Source organism: Fusarium verticillioides, chromosome 10 (assembly GCF_000149555.1).
Source record: "Fusarium verticillioides 7600 chromosome 10, whole genome shotgun sequence".
NCBI classification, from domain to species: Eukaryota; Fungi; Ascomycota; class Sordariomycetes; order Hypocreales; family Nectriaceae; genus Fusarium; species Fusarium verticillioides.
In genome coordinates this window covers 1,652,823-1,670,148 of record NC_031684.1, presented here as the reverse complement: position 1 = coordinate 1,670,148, position 17,326 = coordinate 1,652,823, and the positions used below count along the sequence as shown (strand labels likewise).

Below are 17,326 nucleotides of genomic sequence, written 5' to 3'. Positions count from 1 at the left end.
ATGCATGTTTAGTCTGGGGTTCCAGATGGGTCTTGATGTAATGGAGCCTCATTTTATGGAGATGCAGGAAATCATCGACGATCCGATGGGGACTTTCAACACAGGATTTGATTGCGGGGATAGGCTCCAATTGATCAGCGGACGTGGAGGGATCAATTCGACAGCAGATACCCTCAACACGTGGATGAGTAGGCTACAACACCAGAGACATTTAACTTAGAGGCATGAAGATGATCGTGAAAGTTCATTAAAATATATAATTATCAAGGAAATCCGTGACGCCTTGTCCAGTCCCAGCCCAATCCTGCATCTATGCGCCGTGCTTTTAGTATAAGTATAACACAACCAATGCCGGGAATCTCTATATGCTACATGCTGTCTCTAAAAAGGAAATGCTCATCTAGTCGTCGCGCGACTTGCTGTAAGAGCCGGTACCACCAAGACCGTTCAGGTCGACATCAAGACCACCAACGCGGGTAGGTCGAGGTGCGTGCTCAATGCTGCGCGCGGGCATCTTCTCCTCCTGTGAGGCCTGCACAGGTGCATCAGTCTGCTGCTCAAGACCCATGGAGGCGAGGAACTTGATGGCATCAGCCTTCTCCTGCTCCTTGCGGGCAGCGCTCCATTGGAGTTCAGTGGAGGCGATGTCGAGAATGCGGGGAAGAGCTTCAAGAGCCTTGTGGGAGTCGAGGAATGAGAGACGGGTGCGGCGGGCGATGATGTCGGGGATTGTGCAGGCGGCTTCGGAGCGAATGCCGTGAGAGACCTCAGCCTCAATGAAGGGGAGAGAGGAGACGAGACGGGTGTTGAGGGCGGGAGAGATGGAGAGGAGAGTCCAGGCGCGATCACCGTAGTTGTGAGCGAGATGGTCAGCGATGTCAGCGTCAATGTTGTAGACCTCCATCAATTGAGAGGCGAGAGATGTGGAGTATCCGTGGGCGCCGATCAGAGGAACGTTGCGCGTGCAGCAGACGCCGCGGGTGGTGAAGCCGGAAGCGCCGGCGCCGCTGATGTCGGGAAGAGCCACGGCCTGGGGCTTGAGGTCGAAGAGCTTGATGGCCTCGTTGACGGTGTCCTCGGCCATTTCACGGTAGGTGGTCCACTTACCACCAGCGCATGTGAGGAGACCGGAGGGGGATGTGGTGATGAGATGGCTTCGGACGAGGGACTCGGTGTTCTTGGCGTTGGGGTTCTTGACAAGAGGTCGGATGCCTGTGAATTGTTAGAAATGTTCAGGTCAATTGAGATGATGAGACTTACCAGACCAAGCAGCGAGGACGTCCTTGCGCGAAAGAACAGACTCGGGTGTTAGAAGCTTGCTGACTTCCTTGAGGATAAAGTCAACATCCTGCTGTTGCGCGACAGGCGCAGCCTCGACTTCGCAAGGGTTGTCGGTGGTACCAGCGAGAGTGTAGCCCTGCCAGGGAAGAACAAAGATGACACGACCATCTGAGGTAGCAGCGTCGAGAAGACCAAGACCGTTGGGGCAGATCTCCTTGGGGAGCATGACGTGCACACCTGAAGCGGGAGCGACAATGGGCTTGCGAGAGGGATCGTCCATTTGGTGAATGGCATCAGTGAAGGGACCGGTTGCGTTGACGACTCCCTTGGCGCGGACCTTGAAGGGCTGAGCGGCAGCGACATCGCCGTCCTTGGATGCGAGGACATCGCGGACTTGAGCGCCCATGATCTTGCCGTTGGCATCCTTCTCGAGACCGGTTACTTCAACGTGGTTGAGAACAGTAGCGCCGTAGTGAGAAGCAGTCAGAGCGAGAGCGACGTTCATTCGAGAGTCGTTATGCTGACCATCGTAATATACCAGCGCACCAACCATGTTCTCCCGTCGCAAGAGAGGGAATGCCTCGAGGGCCTTGTTCTTGCTCATGTAGTATGAGCTCTCAAGACCCTGCGAGCCAGCGAGGAGATCGTAGGCCTTGGTACCAGCCCAGAAGTAGGGCGCCTCCCACCATTTCTGGAGGGGTAGTAGAATGGGCAATGAGCTGGACAAGTGAGGAGCAATGTTGAGGAACGTCTTGCGCTCACGAAGAGCTTCCATAACAAGCTGCAATTGACCATAGTCAAGGTTCCAAACAGCCTTTTCTAAATATCGCACACCACCGTGGACGAGCTTCGTGCTCTTTGAGCTTGTGCCAGAGGAAAAGTCATCGCGCTCTACAAGAGCGACTTTGAGACCGCGGGTGATGGCGTCAACGGCGATGCCGGTTCCTGTAGCGCCGCCTCCGATGATGAGGAGGTCGTATTCTGTGTCTTGGCCGCTGCGACGCAGCTCAGCGAGTTGTGAGGCGCGGGTCTTTGTGGCGCTGAATGTAGGAGGGACGATGCGGTTCTTTTCATCGCGCTTGAGGGGAACGAGGGGCTTGTCGACGATGTGTGTCTTGTTGCGGGAGGCGTAGTATGCTCCGCCGAGGGTGACTGTTGTTGTGGCTGCTGCTGCGAGGAGCAGAGGGCGCTTGAGCGACCGTAATCTTTGCTGCATTTTGTGTGTATGTGTGTGGTGTTTGGGGGTGTTGATGCGCCTGGAGTGACTATTTGCGCGGGAAGCTTGTTTCTCAGGTGTGGAAAAAGCTTGGGGGAGGGAAAAAAGATGGAGAGTACGGATACTGGGTCTGGGGAATAAATAAAGATACAGATAGAACAAAGAAAGAGAGTCAAGTTAGGCTTTGGGGTTTATAAGAAGTAAATCGAAGCGCGATTGATCGATCGTGGAGAATCGAGAATGAGAGTTTCCATAAATTAGCGGAGTTGGAAATGGGTCTGCGATGGTTGATTCTGATATCATGGACTGCTTGAGTTTTAACAAGGTTTTTTCACGAGGGCGTCGGGAGCACATGAGAAGCAAAGATTGGGGGTTCAGACCCAGAATTAGGCTAACTAGGTATGCAATACATCATCTGCCTCTGCTCGAGCCCGAATTACTCAAAGCATCTCTCATCTGACCCGCAAGCGAGATGTGATAAACGCAGAAACGGTGCAATAGACGTCGCGGGCTGGGTCGCATGGCTCAAAGAGGAATTCCGGGAGGTCCTGAGCCTCAAGCCCATTAATGCACGTCGGGTCCGGAACACCGAGAAGCTGACGTCGTCATGAGGACTTTACCCCTGTCTTATGCATCTCGGTGTATAGATACCGAAGCTAAAGCCCGAATGTGACGTGGAACAATGATGAGCCGCGCCGATGTGCGGAGAGTTACATGTGCTGCCCCCACTGTCGGGGAGGGGAAGCCCGAGGTTCTAGACTTTGGGGTCAGAGTCAAAAGGCTCAAGAAGGTCATGAGTTTTCTGGCTAAAAACGATGCGGGAAATAAACTATGCCTATGCCTATTCATTTGCTTGAACTGCATATGTCAGCTCTGCCCTGTATGTGTTGTTGTTCTGTGTACGCCAAATTGTTCCACTAATCAGAAGGCGAAAGACGGTCATACTGTGATGTGACTGGTGGACGTTGTGTTTTTGATGGCTTGAGGGCTAAAAGACATACAAACTGACAACAAGTCCAGCTCGAATATTGTAGCAAACATATGTTTGTGTGCAACTTCTGTACTTATGAGTACTAGAAATTGACGATGCGTTTTTGTGCTCATTACGAGGTTCACAATGCTGTTGTGCCGATACAGATGGAGCGAGAAGTTGAGAGTGCTGAAGGTCTAGGGTTGGTGGCTGACCGTTAGCGGCGACTGCCATTCAATTGGTGAGTACCTCAGTCAAACCGTCTGGGACACAACGAACACGGCGCCCGCGGACAGATCGCAGAGACCGACGACTTCTGATCAAGGTACGAACAGTCCATTCAAAGGCCACTCTCATTACACTATGCATCCATGGTCCATGCAAGATTTTACCATCTTCGATCGAGGTCATGGGTTTCCTGTACCCCGATCTCTTGGGAGGTACTTGACCCGAGCTTCGATAACAAACGATGCAATACCGATCCGTCACAGACACCCCTCTTCAACATAGAAAATTGCCTTTTTCTATCACAGATTGCTAACAGCTTGCAGACTTAGGCAAACACGATTGCACTATGTCATCGCCGTCTACCGACCACGTTCATTTGAGAATTTTGAGTCATAGCATGCATGAGCTTATTATTTACGCTGTCAACGAACACTCAACACCGCCGCCGCAAACAAGCAACGAGCAAAAAAAAAGATGAACACGAACGCCAATCTCGTATGCTAAGCTCGCTGCTCCCCAAAATGAAGAATCTGCCATTTTAGCGCCACTGTTTAGGTCATGCTTCTGCATCTCACGACGCGAATTTCAACCATCGTCTACGGTCTCGCCCTCACCACGAAAGCACTCGAACTCTGAAGGATCGAGCACCACTATACGGGAGAGGAAGCGCTGTAAGTGTTGGACCACGTCGAGCGACGGGGGCTCAAGAGACGTGGGAGACCCATGCCTGGCGTGTTGATCGGGCTGGGTCCTGTATAGATAAAAACATCATACAGAAGGCCACCGAAAGCACATCCCAAAAAGGGCGCCACCATCGGGATCTGGATTCCGCTGTCAGTTGATATTGAGAGTCGAGGTATTTTTGTTGGACTCACCCAGAAGTAGTACCCGCCAGCAGACCAAACCTCACTTCCATATCCGATCATGTACGAAACCAAACGAGGCCCAAAATCACGAGCCAAGTTAATGGCATAGCCAGTCTCCCAACCGAAGCAAGCACCAATTCCAAAGATCAGGAAGAACAAGCCAAGCGGCATCAAAGGACCAGCACCGATGTTAGCGCTATCAGCCATAGCGAAAATGACAAACTGCAGAATCGTGCTGGCGATGAATTCAGAGAAGAACATGCCAGTGCGTGTCATGAATTCAGCGGGATATGTGCAGAATACACCGGCAGTTGCATTCTCGCCTATCACTGTTCGAATTCCTGGTCCGCCTTCGTATGCATCAAAGGCAGACTTGTAGTTGCCGTACACGACGGCAGCAGCACACATGGCTCCAAGGACTTGAGCGACGGCATACACGGGGAACTTTCTCCATGGATGACCTCTGAATATACAGTTGGCAAGAGTCACGGCTGGGTTCAAGTGACCGCCTGATTTACCGCCAACATATACTCCAAGCATGACACCGAGACTGTCTTCACGTCAGTATGAGCTCAATTGGCCGCGGCAATAACGACTTACCCCCATCCCCACGAGATACTCTGGTAATCGCCCTTTGTTCCCCGACTGAGGACAACCTGAGCAACGACGCCGTCACCAAAGAGGAGAAGAATGAAAGTACCGAAGAATTCTGAAAAGGCATCTTGGCAGTACTCCCTCACTCGACTCCAGGCATACTGCTCCGGCGGGGGAGGAATAGTGGGCGGTTCACTCGGAGCCTCGCTGTACTTTTCATTCTGGCTCATCTCGACTTTAGTGGGGATGGAAGATTTGTGCACAGAAGATTCAGAGATGGAGTCGTTCATGGTGGGGATAGGGATCCTAGAGTGAGTGAGCCTGTGAAGATTGATCTTTGAGACAAGAAAGAGGAGAAAAGGTTGGCAGAGACAGGTTACACTGAGAGGATTGGCGTCATCAAGCATCTCTGGGGATCACGTTACAATTTATGGTCAGCAAAACGCACGAAGCCTGGACGTCTTTTTTGCCCCTCATCTCATCCCCAAGAAGATGGGGATCCTTTTCGGCCTCGGTATTTGCAAACACCACCCTCTACATGCAGAGCATACCGAAGACCGCGAGGTTATCAGACATCACCAACGAAGTGGGCTTTTGGCAAGCATGTCGATCCGCCACTGCGTTAGGAAAGAGTGAGGGAAATGGGGCACGGGGAGACGCAGCGACTACACCCGACGTATCGAACCATGGTGCGGCCGCGATACGAAAGCTTGGACGGCGGGCGGTGCAAGAGTCCCAGAAATGCCGCTCGGCGGCACACACCGAGAGATGGAAAAGAGACGGGCGTTCAGAACGTGGATATCATCACCGAAGAATCTGCTCTGATTAGGTTGCTTACACCGAAGGCCGGGTGGGATGGAGAATAGAGGGGGGTTGCACGTTCGAGACTTGTGCTTGCATATTGCTACTCCACAGTCCGAACCAAACCAAACCCCGGATCGTCGTGCGAAAAGAGAAAAGGATTTGCACATTCGCTTGACCGAGGTTGGCTTGGCTAGGAATTAAGGTATGGTCAAGGTGTGTTTATCCCAGACCCGCCAAGTCGAGCTTCTGGAACAAGACTGCGGGGAAATGTAACATGAACGAACCTCTGTCTATTAGATGTACTAGGTTCTCCCTGCTGGAATAAGCTCATAGCCACAAATCTCAACTGCAAAAAACACTTCTAGCCCACAACTTGAACATTAATCCTATAATAACTAACTAATAGCTATAGTAAAATGCTAAAATTATTGAAACCTAAAAGATAACTTATTTACCTGCTATTATAAGCTCTAATATATCTCCTGAGATGACCGAATGTGAGATAATAATAAAGCAATATGGCGGTACCTAAACGAAAGCTTGTCTATATAGCATAAGCGGATGAATTCTAATAGCAGTATATCAATAGAATTCCCCTTAACGAGAAAAGCTTGACCTGAAGAAAGTTTCATGATGACACGTATGTCGGTGCCATCGGAGCTGAGAGAAGGTTCGGGGCAACCGAAAGGTGGTGGCGGGATTGAGTTTATGAGTCAGTCATATCATAAGGTTAGAAAATACACTTCGGGTTTAACACAATGCTATCAGATGTACATACCTGCATAGGCAGGTGTTGTTGGTCTGCTTTCGCTTGTTAGATCCCCGATGGGTTTCGTCTTGTGACATAGGCTCTGTATTTCGGTATCATCAAGCCGAGGCTTACAGGCTACATCAGGAAAGTGACGTTGGTTGCTGGTATTACAAGGGGTGTGCGTGACGCTCTGCCAATGCTGAGAAGGATTTCAATACCCCGCAGATTACATGCCCAGGGTGGTGGGAAATGCTTCCCCGAGATGCACTTTACATCTGAAATCTCGGTGTTTGTTGCCATGAGTGAACCCGAGATGGGAGATACTTAAACACCCCAATATGATACGGTTTTGATCCTGCAGTCCCCAATCAATTCTGCTGCTGTTGTCGCTTCGTTTCTGCTGCTGCTACCTCTTAGTCACTGTTGCATTCGCTCTCCCCGGATCTGACACGTTTCCCCGCAATTTTCCACTGCATCCCCATCTCTCACTATGCCTATGCTCAACGGAAAACCGAATCCTACCTTTATTGGTGCCATTGATCAGGGTACGACAAGTTCTCGCTTCCTGATCTTTGACACCAGTGGCGAAGTTGTAGCTACTCATCAGCTTGAATTCAAGCAATACTATCCTCATCCTGGGTAAGTTACGCTTGATTACATGATACGCGAATGATTGTTGATGTTTGGTTTAGATGGCATGAGCATGATCCTGAAGAGCTCATCAGCTCTGTTGAGCAGTGCATTGATGGAGCTGTAGAAGCCTTTGAAGGTCAAGGTCACTCTCGCGAGCAGATCAAGGCCGTTGGTATCACAAACCAGCGTGAGACTACTGTTGTCTGGGACAAGACCACCGGCAATGCTCTGCACAACGCCATTGTCTGGACAGACACACGATCGAAAGATCTAGTCCGCCGCCTGAAGCGCCGTCTTGGCGCGAGCGAGTTGATCTCGCGATGCGGAATTCCTCTCTCCACATATCCCTCCGTCAGCAAACTTCTCTGGCTTCTCGAAAACATCCCCGAAGTCAAAGATGCATATGAGCGCGGTGTTCTCGCTTTTGGAACGGTAGACACTTGGCTTACGTATAAGCTCAACGGCGGAACGGACCGAGATGTCTACGTTTCTGACCCGTCAAATGCGTCGAGGACCATGTTTATGAATCTCGAGTCTCTACAGTATGACGAGGATATTCTGGACTGGTTTAGGATCGATGACAAGAAGATTACGCTGCCAAGAATCGTGCGGTCGTCTGATAGCAAGGCGTACGGCACACTTGCTAAGACATCGCTCAAGGGCGTCAAGATCACTGGATGTCTGGGCGACCAGTCTGCAGCTCTTGTTGGACAGAAGGGCTTCACCCCCGGTCTCGCCAAGAACACATATGGCACAGGCTGCTTTCTGCTCTACAACGTTGGTTCCAAGCCTGTGATTTCAACACACGGACTTCTCACAACGGTAGCCTTTGATTTTGGCGAGGGCAACACCATGTACGCCCTCGAAGGCAGCATCGCCGTCGCGGGCTCAAGCGTAAAGTTCTTAGTTGACAACTTTGGCTTCATCGAGTCGTCAGCCAAGCTCAGCGCGCTCGCGGAGACGGTGGAAGATAATGGTGGGTGCACCTTTGTAACGGCCTTTAGCGGCCTGTTTGCGCCGTACTGGATTGACGATGCGCGAGGCACGATCTTTGGTATCACGGCGTACACGCAGCGTGGGCACGTTGCGAGAGCGACGCTGGAGGCGACGTGTTTCCAGACAAAGGCCATTCTCGACTCGATGGAGAAGGACAGCGGACATGCGCTGACGGAGCTGGCCGTTGACGGTGGCATGTGCAACTCGGATCTCATCATGCAGGTACGTAAAGGAATTGCTTTGGGAACCCTTGTTCTTGATGTTGCTGACACTTTTGGCAGACCCAGTCTGACCTTATTGGGATCCCTGTCAACAGACCCGGCATGCGTGAGACAACTGCACTAGGTGCAGCTATCGCGGCCGGCTTCGCCGTCGGCATCTGGAAGAGCTTTGATGAGTTGAAGGAGGTGAATACCCAGGGTCGCACCATTTTCAAACCGCAGATCGCCGAGGAAGAAGCGACGAAGCGGTTCAGCCGTTGGACCAAAGCGGTTGAGATGTCCAAGGGATGGGCCAACGAGTAGATTGATTTGCTTGCTTGCTTGCTTTTTTGTTTCTTAGCTTTGTAGTCCGTTAGCTTGATTAGGTCTGATTCTGTACTAGTATGCTTTACATGGATGGTCTGAAATACTGCTGCCTGATGGAACACCATCTGCACCAACCTGTACTAAGAAGGTAACTAGATATAAGCCCGACGTGCAGTAGTGGCCACGAGGTAGATAAATAAATATGGAACTTGACTTGTTCTGGAACAACCACTAGTGATCGTACCATGAGCGGCTCCGCACTTTTATTGTTATTTCCGGGGGAGGGGGAATCTGTACAATCTGTTGGTGTGGCATCCTTCACAGGCCAAGTCAAGGATCGGGATGTTTGTCGTCAAAGCCCCGAGTGATCCGGCAGAATAAAGAATATTTCCCTCATAGTGCAGTCTGCAGTCTACATATGCCGGTGTTTGTGGTCCGAAGATGCACATGTCACATGCGTAACGGCAATGCAAGGTTAACCATAGATAGAAGGTCTCTGTTGAAACCACGACATGGATATTGCTCCTTGTCGACCAACCGCAGCACGTAAGGTACTTGGCTTTTGGCTAGACAGGGATATCGCCTGTAACGTTTCGCCATGTGCATTTCTACTGGACCGCGACTATTGTTTTGCAGTGCAGTGTTGTAGTTCCATTGCATTGGCACTTGAATTGAATGGTTGCAATTGAGTGATGCAGTGATATTGTCTTGGTGTTCAGTACTTCTTACGTGCTACTGGATGGATTTAGTGCTTCTGCTTGGCCATTGACTTCACTAGGCCCAGTATTAGTCAATTGACTCAGTGCTCCACTCTGTGACACCTCCAGATTTTCTCTTCCCCTTCCCGCGGCTCGGCCTTACTCCGTCCGTCTGTCGCATCCGATCTCATACCCAACAACAGGTTTCTCACCTCCACTAAAAACCCCGATAAGAGGCCGTGCAAGGTTTCTGCTTATTTCATTCCCCAGTAGCTTGTTTCCCCAGACTGCGGAGAGAGTGACAGAGAGATCGACATGCCATCCACGTCAATGAGCGGACCCTCAATCGCTGAGGAAGAGGCAAATTCGACCCTGAGCAACGACGATGGGTCCAGCGGCGACGAGTCCAGGATGACCAGCGCCGGTCCTAACAAGAAGCGCAGGAGGGAGAAGCATCAGAAGATATCGTATGTACCCTCTGTAGCGATTGAGAAATTGAGGCTGAATGGCGTGATAGCTGTGAGATGTGCAAGGCGCGCAAGGTGAAATGCGATCGCGCTGAACCTGCGTGTTCGTGGTGCGCGAGACATAATAGAGCTTGCGTTTACCTTGAGAGGCAGAAACCAGGCGCTGCGCGTAATGGCTTTAGCATTGAGCTTGAGGCAAAGGTCAACAGGATTGATGCGCTGCTTCAAGCGTTGGGAAGACGAGTGGAGGAGCACATCGTTCAGGATCACTCTTCAGTCGCTTCTCCAGGTGTATCGCCGTCTATGAACAACGGATATGGACCACCGCAAGTGGATGGGAGACCGACGCCAAACACAAGTCTTCCAAGACAGTCTTCTTTCTCGCAGGCGAGATCACCAGATGTCACAAGTCCATGGCAACCTATAAACAACCAGAACACTACTCAGTCGCCGATGCAGACTCAGCAAGGCGCCAGTGCACCAACGCCAAGTCAGTCGAGTACTGCGCCGAATCCAACTGGCGCGAGGCGAGATCCGTCGTTTCAGTCGTACACGATTGACCTACCGCCTCACGACATCATCTACAGCTTGGTAGACCTCTACTTCAAGCACTGCAACACATGGTGTCCTATTCTTGAGCGCAAGACCATATTTGCCACCTTCTTTGGCTCAACCTCTATGGAGGAAGCGGATCGGATATTGCTCTACGCGATTGTGGCTACTACGTTGCGCTTCCTCAAGGATCCGAGGTTATCACCGGAGATGAGTTCATATTATCACAAGGTGGCGAAGCACACAGTCCAGTTATACGCCATGGAGCATACCACCATACCTGCGATGAGAGCTCTTGTCATCATTACTCTCGACGAGCTGGGGACGTCGAATGGCCCTCGTGGCTGGAATCTACTATCTTTACTGGCGCAAAACGTCAGGCAACTTGGTCTGAGCGAGGAAAGCAGCGTCTTTCTATCCGCAGATGCTTCCGAGGTCACACGCACCGCTTCCTCTCACAGAGTCACCTCTGGGAAACCCGAATCTTGGATCGAAGACGAGGGCCGCAGACGACTCTACTGGATGATCTATGTTCTAGATCGATACGCAACCATCGCAACACCGACCTTTGACTTCATCCTTAACGACACAAAGATCAACCGCTTCCTCCCCTGCTCATACGACCTCTTTTCAAAGAACGTGCCAGTCGAAACACGCTCTTTAAGTCCCTACAACGAAAAACAATCACCGATAATGACATATCTCGTCAACAAACCCGAGAACCTCGGCAGTTTTGCGTATCACTGTGAGATTCTTGTCATTGTTAGCAGGATCCACGAGTTTCTCAAAACGCCTGTTGATGTCACTTCATCGAGCGACATGGCTGAATGGCGCAACACATATCGCAATCTGGACAGGACGTTGGATGGTTGGCTACAGAGCTTGCCGAGCGAATATAGCAAAATCTCTGCTCTTTGTCATTCTGACCCTGCGAGTCGCGTGGCGAATTGGTTTATGCTGCACAGCGCATATGTCACGGCTGCGGTGAGACTGCACTCTTCGGCTGCGTATCCCACAGTTCGTTCTCATATCTTTGTTCCTTCTCACTACGCCATGCAGAGATGTCTATCTGCTGTGCAGAGTTTGGGAGACATCACCAAGGACGTTCTTGAAGCCGATGGTCTGAATCTACTGGGTCCCTCGTTTGCCTTTTCGCTTTGGGTTGCTGCGAGATTACTTCTTGTACATGCTGCGACGGTTGGATGTCCTGTGGACGCGCAGATTGACTTTTTTATTGATACGTTACGCGATGTCGGACAGCATTGGGAGGTTGCGAACAATTACTCCAAGATTCTGCATCGTGTTGTCCAGAGAGCCCGACAAGGCGATATGAACTTTTCGGCCATGCGAAGGTAAGTCCCGGCGTCTTTAGACAGGCTTGACATCTCGACTAACAATCACAGGAGTGCATATGACCTAGTGACCCTTACATCGACAGCACGGCACTCTGGCCTTGAACCAACATCAACGCAAGCCACGTCTCTCAGCGAGCTTGACAGCATCGATGTCTTTGAGTTCTTCAATTGTCCTCGAGTGTCAGCAAGCTCAAGTAGCCAGTCACAGCTACAGTTACAGCCGATGCGGGAACCAACCAGAAACAACGGAGTGCCTGACCCGGAGGCTGATTGGTTGGCCTTTGGATCCCCGTATAATCAGGTGTAGCGAAGGGAAGGGTCTATTTCGCTTCGTTCATTTCAGAACATTTAAGTGCCTCGCGGCGCGTACAGCCATATCTTTGAAGCGCTACTTGCATTGAAATATCACACATATTTGTATAGTTAGGAATGAGAGTTTCTGGTACTCTGTAAAGTAATAGCCGAGCATAATGATCTCCGTCACTGAGTCGAACACGATCCGGACTGGGATCCCCAGCAACAGGATCTGCAGCGATGGAACAGTCTGTTATCTTCACCCTCTCCGTGCATTCTTCGCTCGCTTCAGCCATCGTCGATCTCAGAACTCAATCGGATTGTAACGGGGGCCCTAGGTCAACATCAAAGTCAATCCAGCCCCAAATTCAATCTCAGCCTCCGATGCCAAGCACGACTACATTCCAACGCGCGAATGTTGACGAATATTGTTTCAGATCATAACATGTAATCATTCATCGTATCGAAGTCGTTTCCGGCATAAAACTCATCCCAGGCATGAAATCAAACGGACTTCCAAACTCAAAACTCCAAAATCAAATCATAAACTCAACTATCCCAGATAGCACCATAAGCTGGAACACCACGCGTTTCCAAACCATAAACCACTTTTTTCGTAATCTTCTCATTCGCAATGATGATAACTGCCTCAGCTTTGAAAGCCTTTACCAGATTGTAACCCATCTTCACCAGGTCAGGTCTCCCAAGCTTCTTAGTATCGTGGATGACAGCATCAGGAATGCGCTTGCTGATAGTCTGGCAGATTTCTTCCCCAAAAGTTTCTTCAGGGTTCTTGGTTGACCAGATGAGTTGTGTGGGACATGTTGGGTTTTGGATATGTCCGAGAACAGGACCGATGCCGGAACCTGTTGCGATGAGGACGACGCGGTTGAAGAGGGTCGCGATGCGCATGACTCCGCATGTTGGGACACCGCGTGTCCAGATATGAGAGGGGCCGTCTTGGATGGTGGACTTTGTCCAGTCGCCGGCGTTAGAGACGACAAGGGAGTAGCCCTTTGATCGGCCGTTGATGGCTTCGGGAGCCGGGATGGTGGCGAAGGAATGCCACTCCTTGAGGGGTTTGTGAGAGAGACGGGTGAAAGAACCGTTGACAGGGACAGTGTAGTCAAAGTGAAGTCTGATAGCGTGGTCGGAGAGTTTCTCAGCTTCAACGGGGACTTTTCGGAGGAAGCACCAGGAAGAAGCAACACTGGCTGTTGCGACGGCCAGTAACCAGAAGGCAGGCGACTTGACGCAGGATTCTCCAAGTGTAGTACCAGAAGGGGTGTTGTCGTGGGCTGAAAGCACGGTTTGCACCCAGAAGAGGGCGAGCATAGTCCATCCAGAAAAGCGGTGAGTTCTCTCGAAGAGATCGTGATACCGCTTACGGACTGAAGGCCAAGCCATTCCGATCATGCCAACGAACATGGCAGACAAGATCCAAGAGATGGTTTGAGAAGCGATGGATAAGTTACCCCAGTTGGCACAGCTTCCGAACGAACAAGCGATGTCGGCGATGTTTGTTGCAAGAAGCCATGCTCCTGCGCTGACAGCTGCACCAGAGTGAACGCCACCGAGATGATAGATCTTGGCACATCGGGTCCTAATTGCAAGAGGCCAGGTTTTGGGGACACTACATGTGATAGTGTAGAGGGCGTTGATGACGAATTCTTGACGGACAAGAACAGCTGTGGCCAGATTGATGGCTGTGATGTTACCCATCCACTCCCTGGTGATACCAGTCAGGAGGAGAGCAATAGCAGCACCAATGTTGAAGAGTCCAACAAGGGAAAACAGCCGACGATAAACAATGAGCAATCTGTGCCGCAGCCCTCTCGCATGCTTAGGCATATCCTTCTCAGGAAGTGCCTTCTCAAGATCATACTGATGCTCATTAATAAGCGTCGTATCACTCGCATCAGAGAAAGAACTAAGCTGTGTGGCGCTCGAAGCATTCGAATCCATGCGCGCATGCAGAACAGCAGGCTTAGGTTTATCAACCTCCACCATCTCTTTCATCCTCAGAGCGCGCTTGTCAATCTTTCCGTTTGGAGTCATGGGAAGACTATCTAGTTGGTGGTAGTGTGTTGGCATGGCGTAGTAAGGCTGGAGGGTCTTGAGATGGGCTTCGACAACGTTGATGGGGCAGTGGTTGGGGGTGATGAAGGCGTGGATCTCATTGTTGATGAGGAGGGCTGTGGCGGACTGGACGGAGGGGCAGGATTTTATGCAGGCTGTTACGCCGTCGAGTTCGACGCGGAAGCCTTTGACTTTGACCTGGTCGTCTATCCGACCAAGGATGTGGAGGGTACCGTCAGGGTTCCATTGACACAGATCACCAGTGTTGTACATGTTTGAACTGAGTTGAAGGTCAGCATGTTTTTCAAATATATCATGCCTTGAATACTCACCCGTCTTGAGTGAAAGGGTCGGGTCTGAACCTCTCAGTTGTCTTCTCTGGCAAGTCGACATAGCCACGAGCTACGCCTGCACCACCAGCCCAAATATTACCAACTTCTCCAACAGGCACGGGTACAAGAAACTCGTCTAGGATATAAACGTTATTTCCTGGTGTTGGTCTGCCGATAGAGAGAGGTTGGCCCGTTTGGTGCTGGTGCATGGTGTTGACGATGGTAGTTTCTGTTGGGCCGTAGCAGTTGAAGTATGAGATGTGAGATGCCCATAGGTCAGCGAGTCTAGAGAGGTCAGTGAAAATCAATTGAGGGAATGAAATGAGGGCACTGACTGTTGAGAACTAGGCTCTCCTGCTGTGGCAACGGTCTTCAATCTTGGGAAGTCCTGTGGGTTGTACTTTGAGAGAATGCTTGGAGTGCAGATAAGGACATCAATCTATGATAGTCAGTGACTAGCTCAACACTTGGACATGGTAAACTCACTTGCTTTAGGGCCTTTGACCAGTCAGAGCCCCGCATGACCAAGGTTCCGCCATTCGATAGACAACCAAGAGTCTCCCAAGCAGCTTCAAATGGCATGTCAGCATAGTCCTTTGTCTTGAATACTTGGTTTATTTACCCATATCAAAGCTGACATTCAACACCTGGCCGACACATGTTCCTGGACCAATACCCAGGTTTCCCGGTGCTTGGCATAACAAGTTTGTTACATTGTTGTGACTGATGTCGACTCCTTTTGGTGTACCTGTTGTGCCTAGTACTTATTAGTCTTATGAAGAGTTATGAAGATATACTAACATACCTGATGTATATATCACATAGCAGCCATCCTCAGGCTTACTCAATGGAGTAAAGTCTTCGTCACTCTGTCTGCTACCGTCTTCATCCTCGATGATGACAACATCTGTTACATCCGTGCTCGAGATACGATGTGCCGTAGCGCTTGAAGACAAAGCTATCCTTCCACCAGTCTGCTGTAACACAAACCGCAAGGTCTCCTCTGCCACTACGCCTCCGTCAAGAGGAACATACTGAGCTCCACAAGACAAGATAGAAAGTATACCAACCAACATACCAACACCGCGCTTGACAACAAGCGGCACACGATGTCCCGGCATGACGCCCAGACTTCGTAACCGTTGCGCCAACCGGATGCTTCGTTCAGCAAGCTCGCCATAGCTTATCTCAACAGCTGGCTCGGCAGAGAGATCTCGTGCCGCAGTTGCCGAAGGCTGCGTGGTGGCATAGTGGAAGAATGCCTCTGTGACAGTCGAGAAGTTAGGTCTACTGCATGTACCTCGTGTAAACGAGATTGGCACGGCAGCTCCCCGCGGGGATGAGACGTCAAGCACAGATGATGCCATGGCAGCTAAGATCTGGAGGCGTGTGCAAGATAAGATGAGGATCGTCGTACAATTCCAAATAGAAAATAAACTCAAATAGATTGAGTAGGGTATGGCGGGAGATTGTGCATCAAAGATTTGAAATTAAGGAGTTGCATAAGAAACATCTCTCCACACACAAAAAGAAGGTCTGTTCTTAAATAGAGCCAAAGCCCTTCTTCCGCTTTTTTCCTAATACTACCCAGCCTTCTCGTCATGCTTGGCAGGATAGACCCAACACCAGCAACCGATGGATCGTCAACCAGTCAGCTGCCTTTCCAAGTTGCACCTCGGAGCGAGTACGCCCCCCCAACCGCCCCCAGAGTGCGTCTTTTTTTCCTCTATCGAGATACAAGAAAGGATCCGCCTTTCGAAACTCCGGAGTCGACCTAATACGGTAAAAATCTATTGGCAAACAAGAAACCACCTGCCAAGCTAAGGCATGTAGTTCCTTGATAGCGTCGAAAAAGAGGGACAGCTCAACAGGTATACGCACATGACAGATGGGGCAAGAATCTGAATTTGCTTTGGGTCCGTTGGTCCCAGTTGGGGTAAGTTGGTAATGTACCTGAACTCATCGAGGTCTTTGACCGAAAAGAACAACGAGGCGTGTGATGTGGTCTGCGTGCGTACCCCTGTAGGTAGGTACAGCAGAAATACCTACGTACGTACCGTAGGCCCGCAGGCCCGCATGTAGAGAGGGATCTGCCCTGGCTATGGTCATGGTCATGGCTCCGTTCCGTGGCTGTGGATACAAGGGTTGGCCAAGACATCTTTAGCACGCGGGTTCTGCGGGAGCTGCAGGATCTGAGTTCGGCATCTGCAAAATCTCACATGAGCCGAGATGATATGAGGTGGAGTTGGGCTGTAAGCTGTGCCGCAATTCTCGAATGAGGTTGTTCCAGATAAGCCTAAATGACAGATAGCTTATTCATCACCTATACCATATAGATTATAAAGAGAAAAAAACAAGTATTTGGCTCCTTTGAACAGGTTTGAACAGGTTTTCTCAGACTCACCGAAATCTATCAGTCAAATCTTACTCAACAAAACGATCATCGGGCCTAAGAGCTAAGCATGCGAACGGCTCGACACTCGGACCAAGCCAACGGAATGACAGACACCAAGATCGACACGAGAAACAGCAAACTACGAGATTTTCAGCAATACTTCCCGACGTGGAATTAGTCCCCAACCACCGCCCTTTCAAAATATGCCTCAGCCAACACCAAAAATCTGCAGTGTCTCACTCTACTCTGTGCAGCGCAGGCTGCAGCTCTTTCTGCTTGCTGGGTTGA

At 50.5% G+C, this 17,326-nt stretch overlaps 7 protein-coding genes across 7 annotated transcripts; 4 read left to right on the top strand and 3 right to left on the bottom strand.

Annotated features, from left to right (window-relative positions):
• Positions 1 to 218: 218 nt before the first annotated feature.
• On the bottom strand, positions 219 to 2,799 carry FVEG_08511 (glycerol-3-phosphate dehydrogenase). The gene is made up of 2 exons (XM_018897399.1): positions 1,261 to 2,799; positions 219 to 1,212 (listed from the first exon to the last, which is right to left on the bottom strand). Exons 1-2 carry the CDS (start codon positions 2,495 to 2,497, stop codon positions 401 to 403), a joined length of 2,049 nt encoding a protein of 682 aa, XP_018755046.1. The 5' UTR covers positions 2,498 to 2,799; the 3' UTR covers positions 219 to 400.
• A 533-nt stretch (positions 2,800 to 3,332) lies between these two features.
• FVEG_08512 (hypothetical protein) lies at positions 3,333 to 3,574 on the top strand (the record flags this gene model as incomplete). The annotated part of the gene is made up of 2 exons (XM_018897400.1): positions 3,333 to 3,377; positions 3,518 to 3,574. Coding segments are annotated over 2 exons (102 nt in total), but the record flags the coding sequence as incomplete, so codon positions are not given.
• A 771-nt stretch (positions 3,575 to 4,345) lies between these two features.
• FVEG_08513 (aquaglyceroporin like protein, other eukaryote) lies at positions 4,346 to 5,445 on the bottom strand (the record flags this gene model as incomplete). The annotated part of the gene is made up of 3 exons (XM_018897401.1): positions 4,346 to 4,516; positions 4,571 to 5,111; positions 5,162 to 5,445. 3 exons carry the CDS (start codon positions 5,443 to 5,445, stop codon positions 4,346 to 4,348), a joined length of 996 nt encoding a protein of 331 aa, XP_018755048.1.
• A 140-nt stretch (positions 5,446 to 5,585) lies between these two features.
• FVEG_16347 (hypothetical protein) lies at positions 5,586 to 5,984 on the top strand (the record flags this gene model as incomplete). The annotated part of the gene is made up of 1 exon (XM_018905596.1): positions 5,586 to 5,984. One exon carries the CDS (start codon positions 5,586 to 5,588, stop codon positions 5,982 to 5,984), a length of 399 nt encoding a protein of 132 aa, XP_018755049.1.
• Positions 5,985 to 7,200: 1,216 nt separating this feature from the next.
• On the top strand, positions 7,201 to 8,863 carry FVEG_08514 (glycerol kinase; the record flags this gene model as incomplete). The annotated part of the gene is made up of 3 exons (XM_018897402.1): positions 7,201 to 7,349; positions 7,403 to 8,561; positions 8,621 to 8,863. The coding sequence occupies 3 exons, from the start codon at positions 7,201 to 7,203 to the stop codon at positions 8,861 to 8,863; spliced, it is 1,551 nt and encodes a 516-aa protein (XP_018755050.1).
• A 1,016-nt stretch (positions 8,864 to 9,879) lies between these two features.
• FVEG_08515 (hypothetical protein) lies at positions 9,880 to 12,418 on the top strand (the record flags this gene model as incomplete). The annotated part of the gene is made up of 3 exons (XM_018897403.1): positions 9,880 to 10,031; positions 10,082 to 11,935; positions 11,987 to 12,418. 3 exons carry the CDS (start codon positions 9,880 to 9,882, stop codon positions 12,243 to 12,245), a joined length of 2,265 nt encoding a protein of 754 aa, XP_018755051.1. The 3' UTR covers positions 12,246 to 12,418.
• On the bottom strand, positions 12,265 to 16,431 carry FVEG_08516 (hypothetical protein). The gene is made up of 6 exons (XM_018897404.1): positions 15,449 to 16,431; positions 15,266 to 15,400; positions 15,130 to 15,212; positions 14,979 to 15,082; positions 14,644 to 14,928; positions 12,265 to 14,591 (listed from the first exon to the last, which is right to left on the bottom strand). The coding sequence occupies exons 1-6, from the start codon at positions 16,008 to 16,010 to the stop codon at positions 12,782 to 12,784; spliced, it is 2,979 nt and encodes a 992-aa protein (XP_018755052.1). The 5' UTR covers positions 16,011 to 16,431; the 3' UTR covers positions 12,265 to 12,781.
• Between the last annotated feature and the right edge of the window lie 895 nt (positions 16,432 to 17,326).

What these genes read in the sequence shown, in the direction of transcription:
- FVEG_08511 (XM_018897399.1), bottom strand. Translation starts at nt 2,497, where the DNA reads ATGCAGCAAAGATTACGGTCGCTCAAGCGCCCTCTGCTCCTCGCAGCA. An exon ending in CGTCCTCGCTGCTTGGTCTG is followed by an intron (nt 1,213 to 1,260) that starts GTAAGTCTCATC and finishes AACAATTCACAG; the next exon opens with GCATCCGACCTCTTGTCAAG.
- FVEG_08516 (XM_018897404.1), bottom strand. Translation starts at nt 16,010, where the DNA reads ATGGCATCATCTGTGCTTGACGTCTCATCCCCGCGGGGAGCTGCCGTG. An exon ending in GGTCAAAGGCCCTAAAGCAA is followed by an intron (nt 15,083 to 15,129) that starts GTGAGTTTACCA and finishes TGACTATCATAG; the next exon opens with ATTGATGTCCTTATCTGCAC. An exon ending in GACCCTTTCACTCAAGACGG is followed by an intron (nt 14,592 to 14,643) that starts GTGAGTATTCAA and finishes CCTTCAACTCAG; the next exon opens with TTCAAACATGTACAACACTG.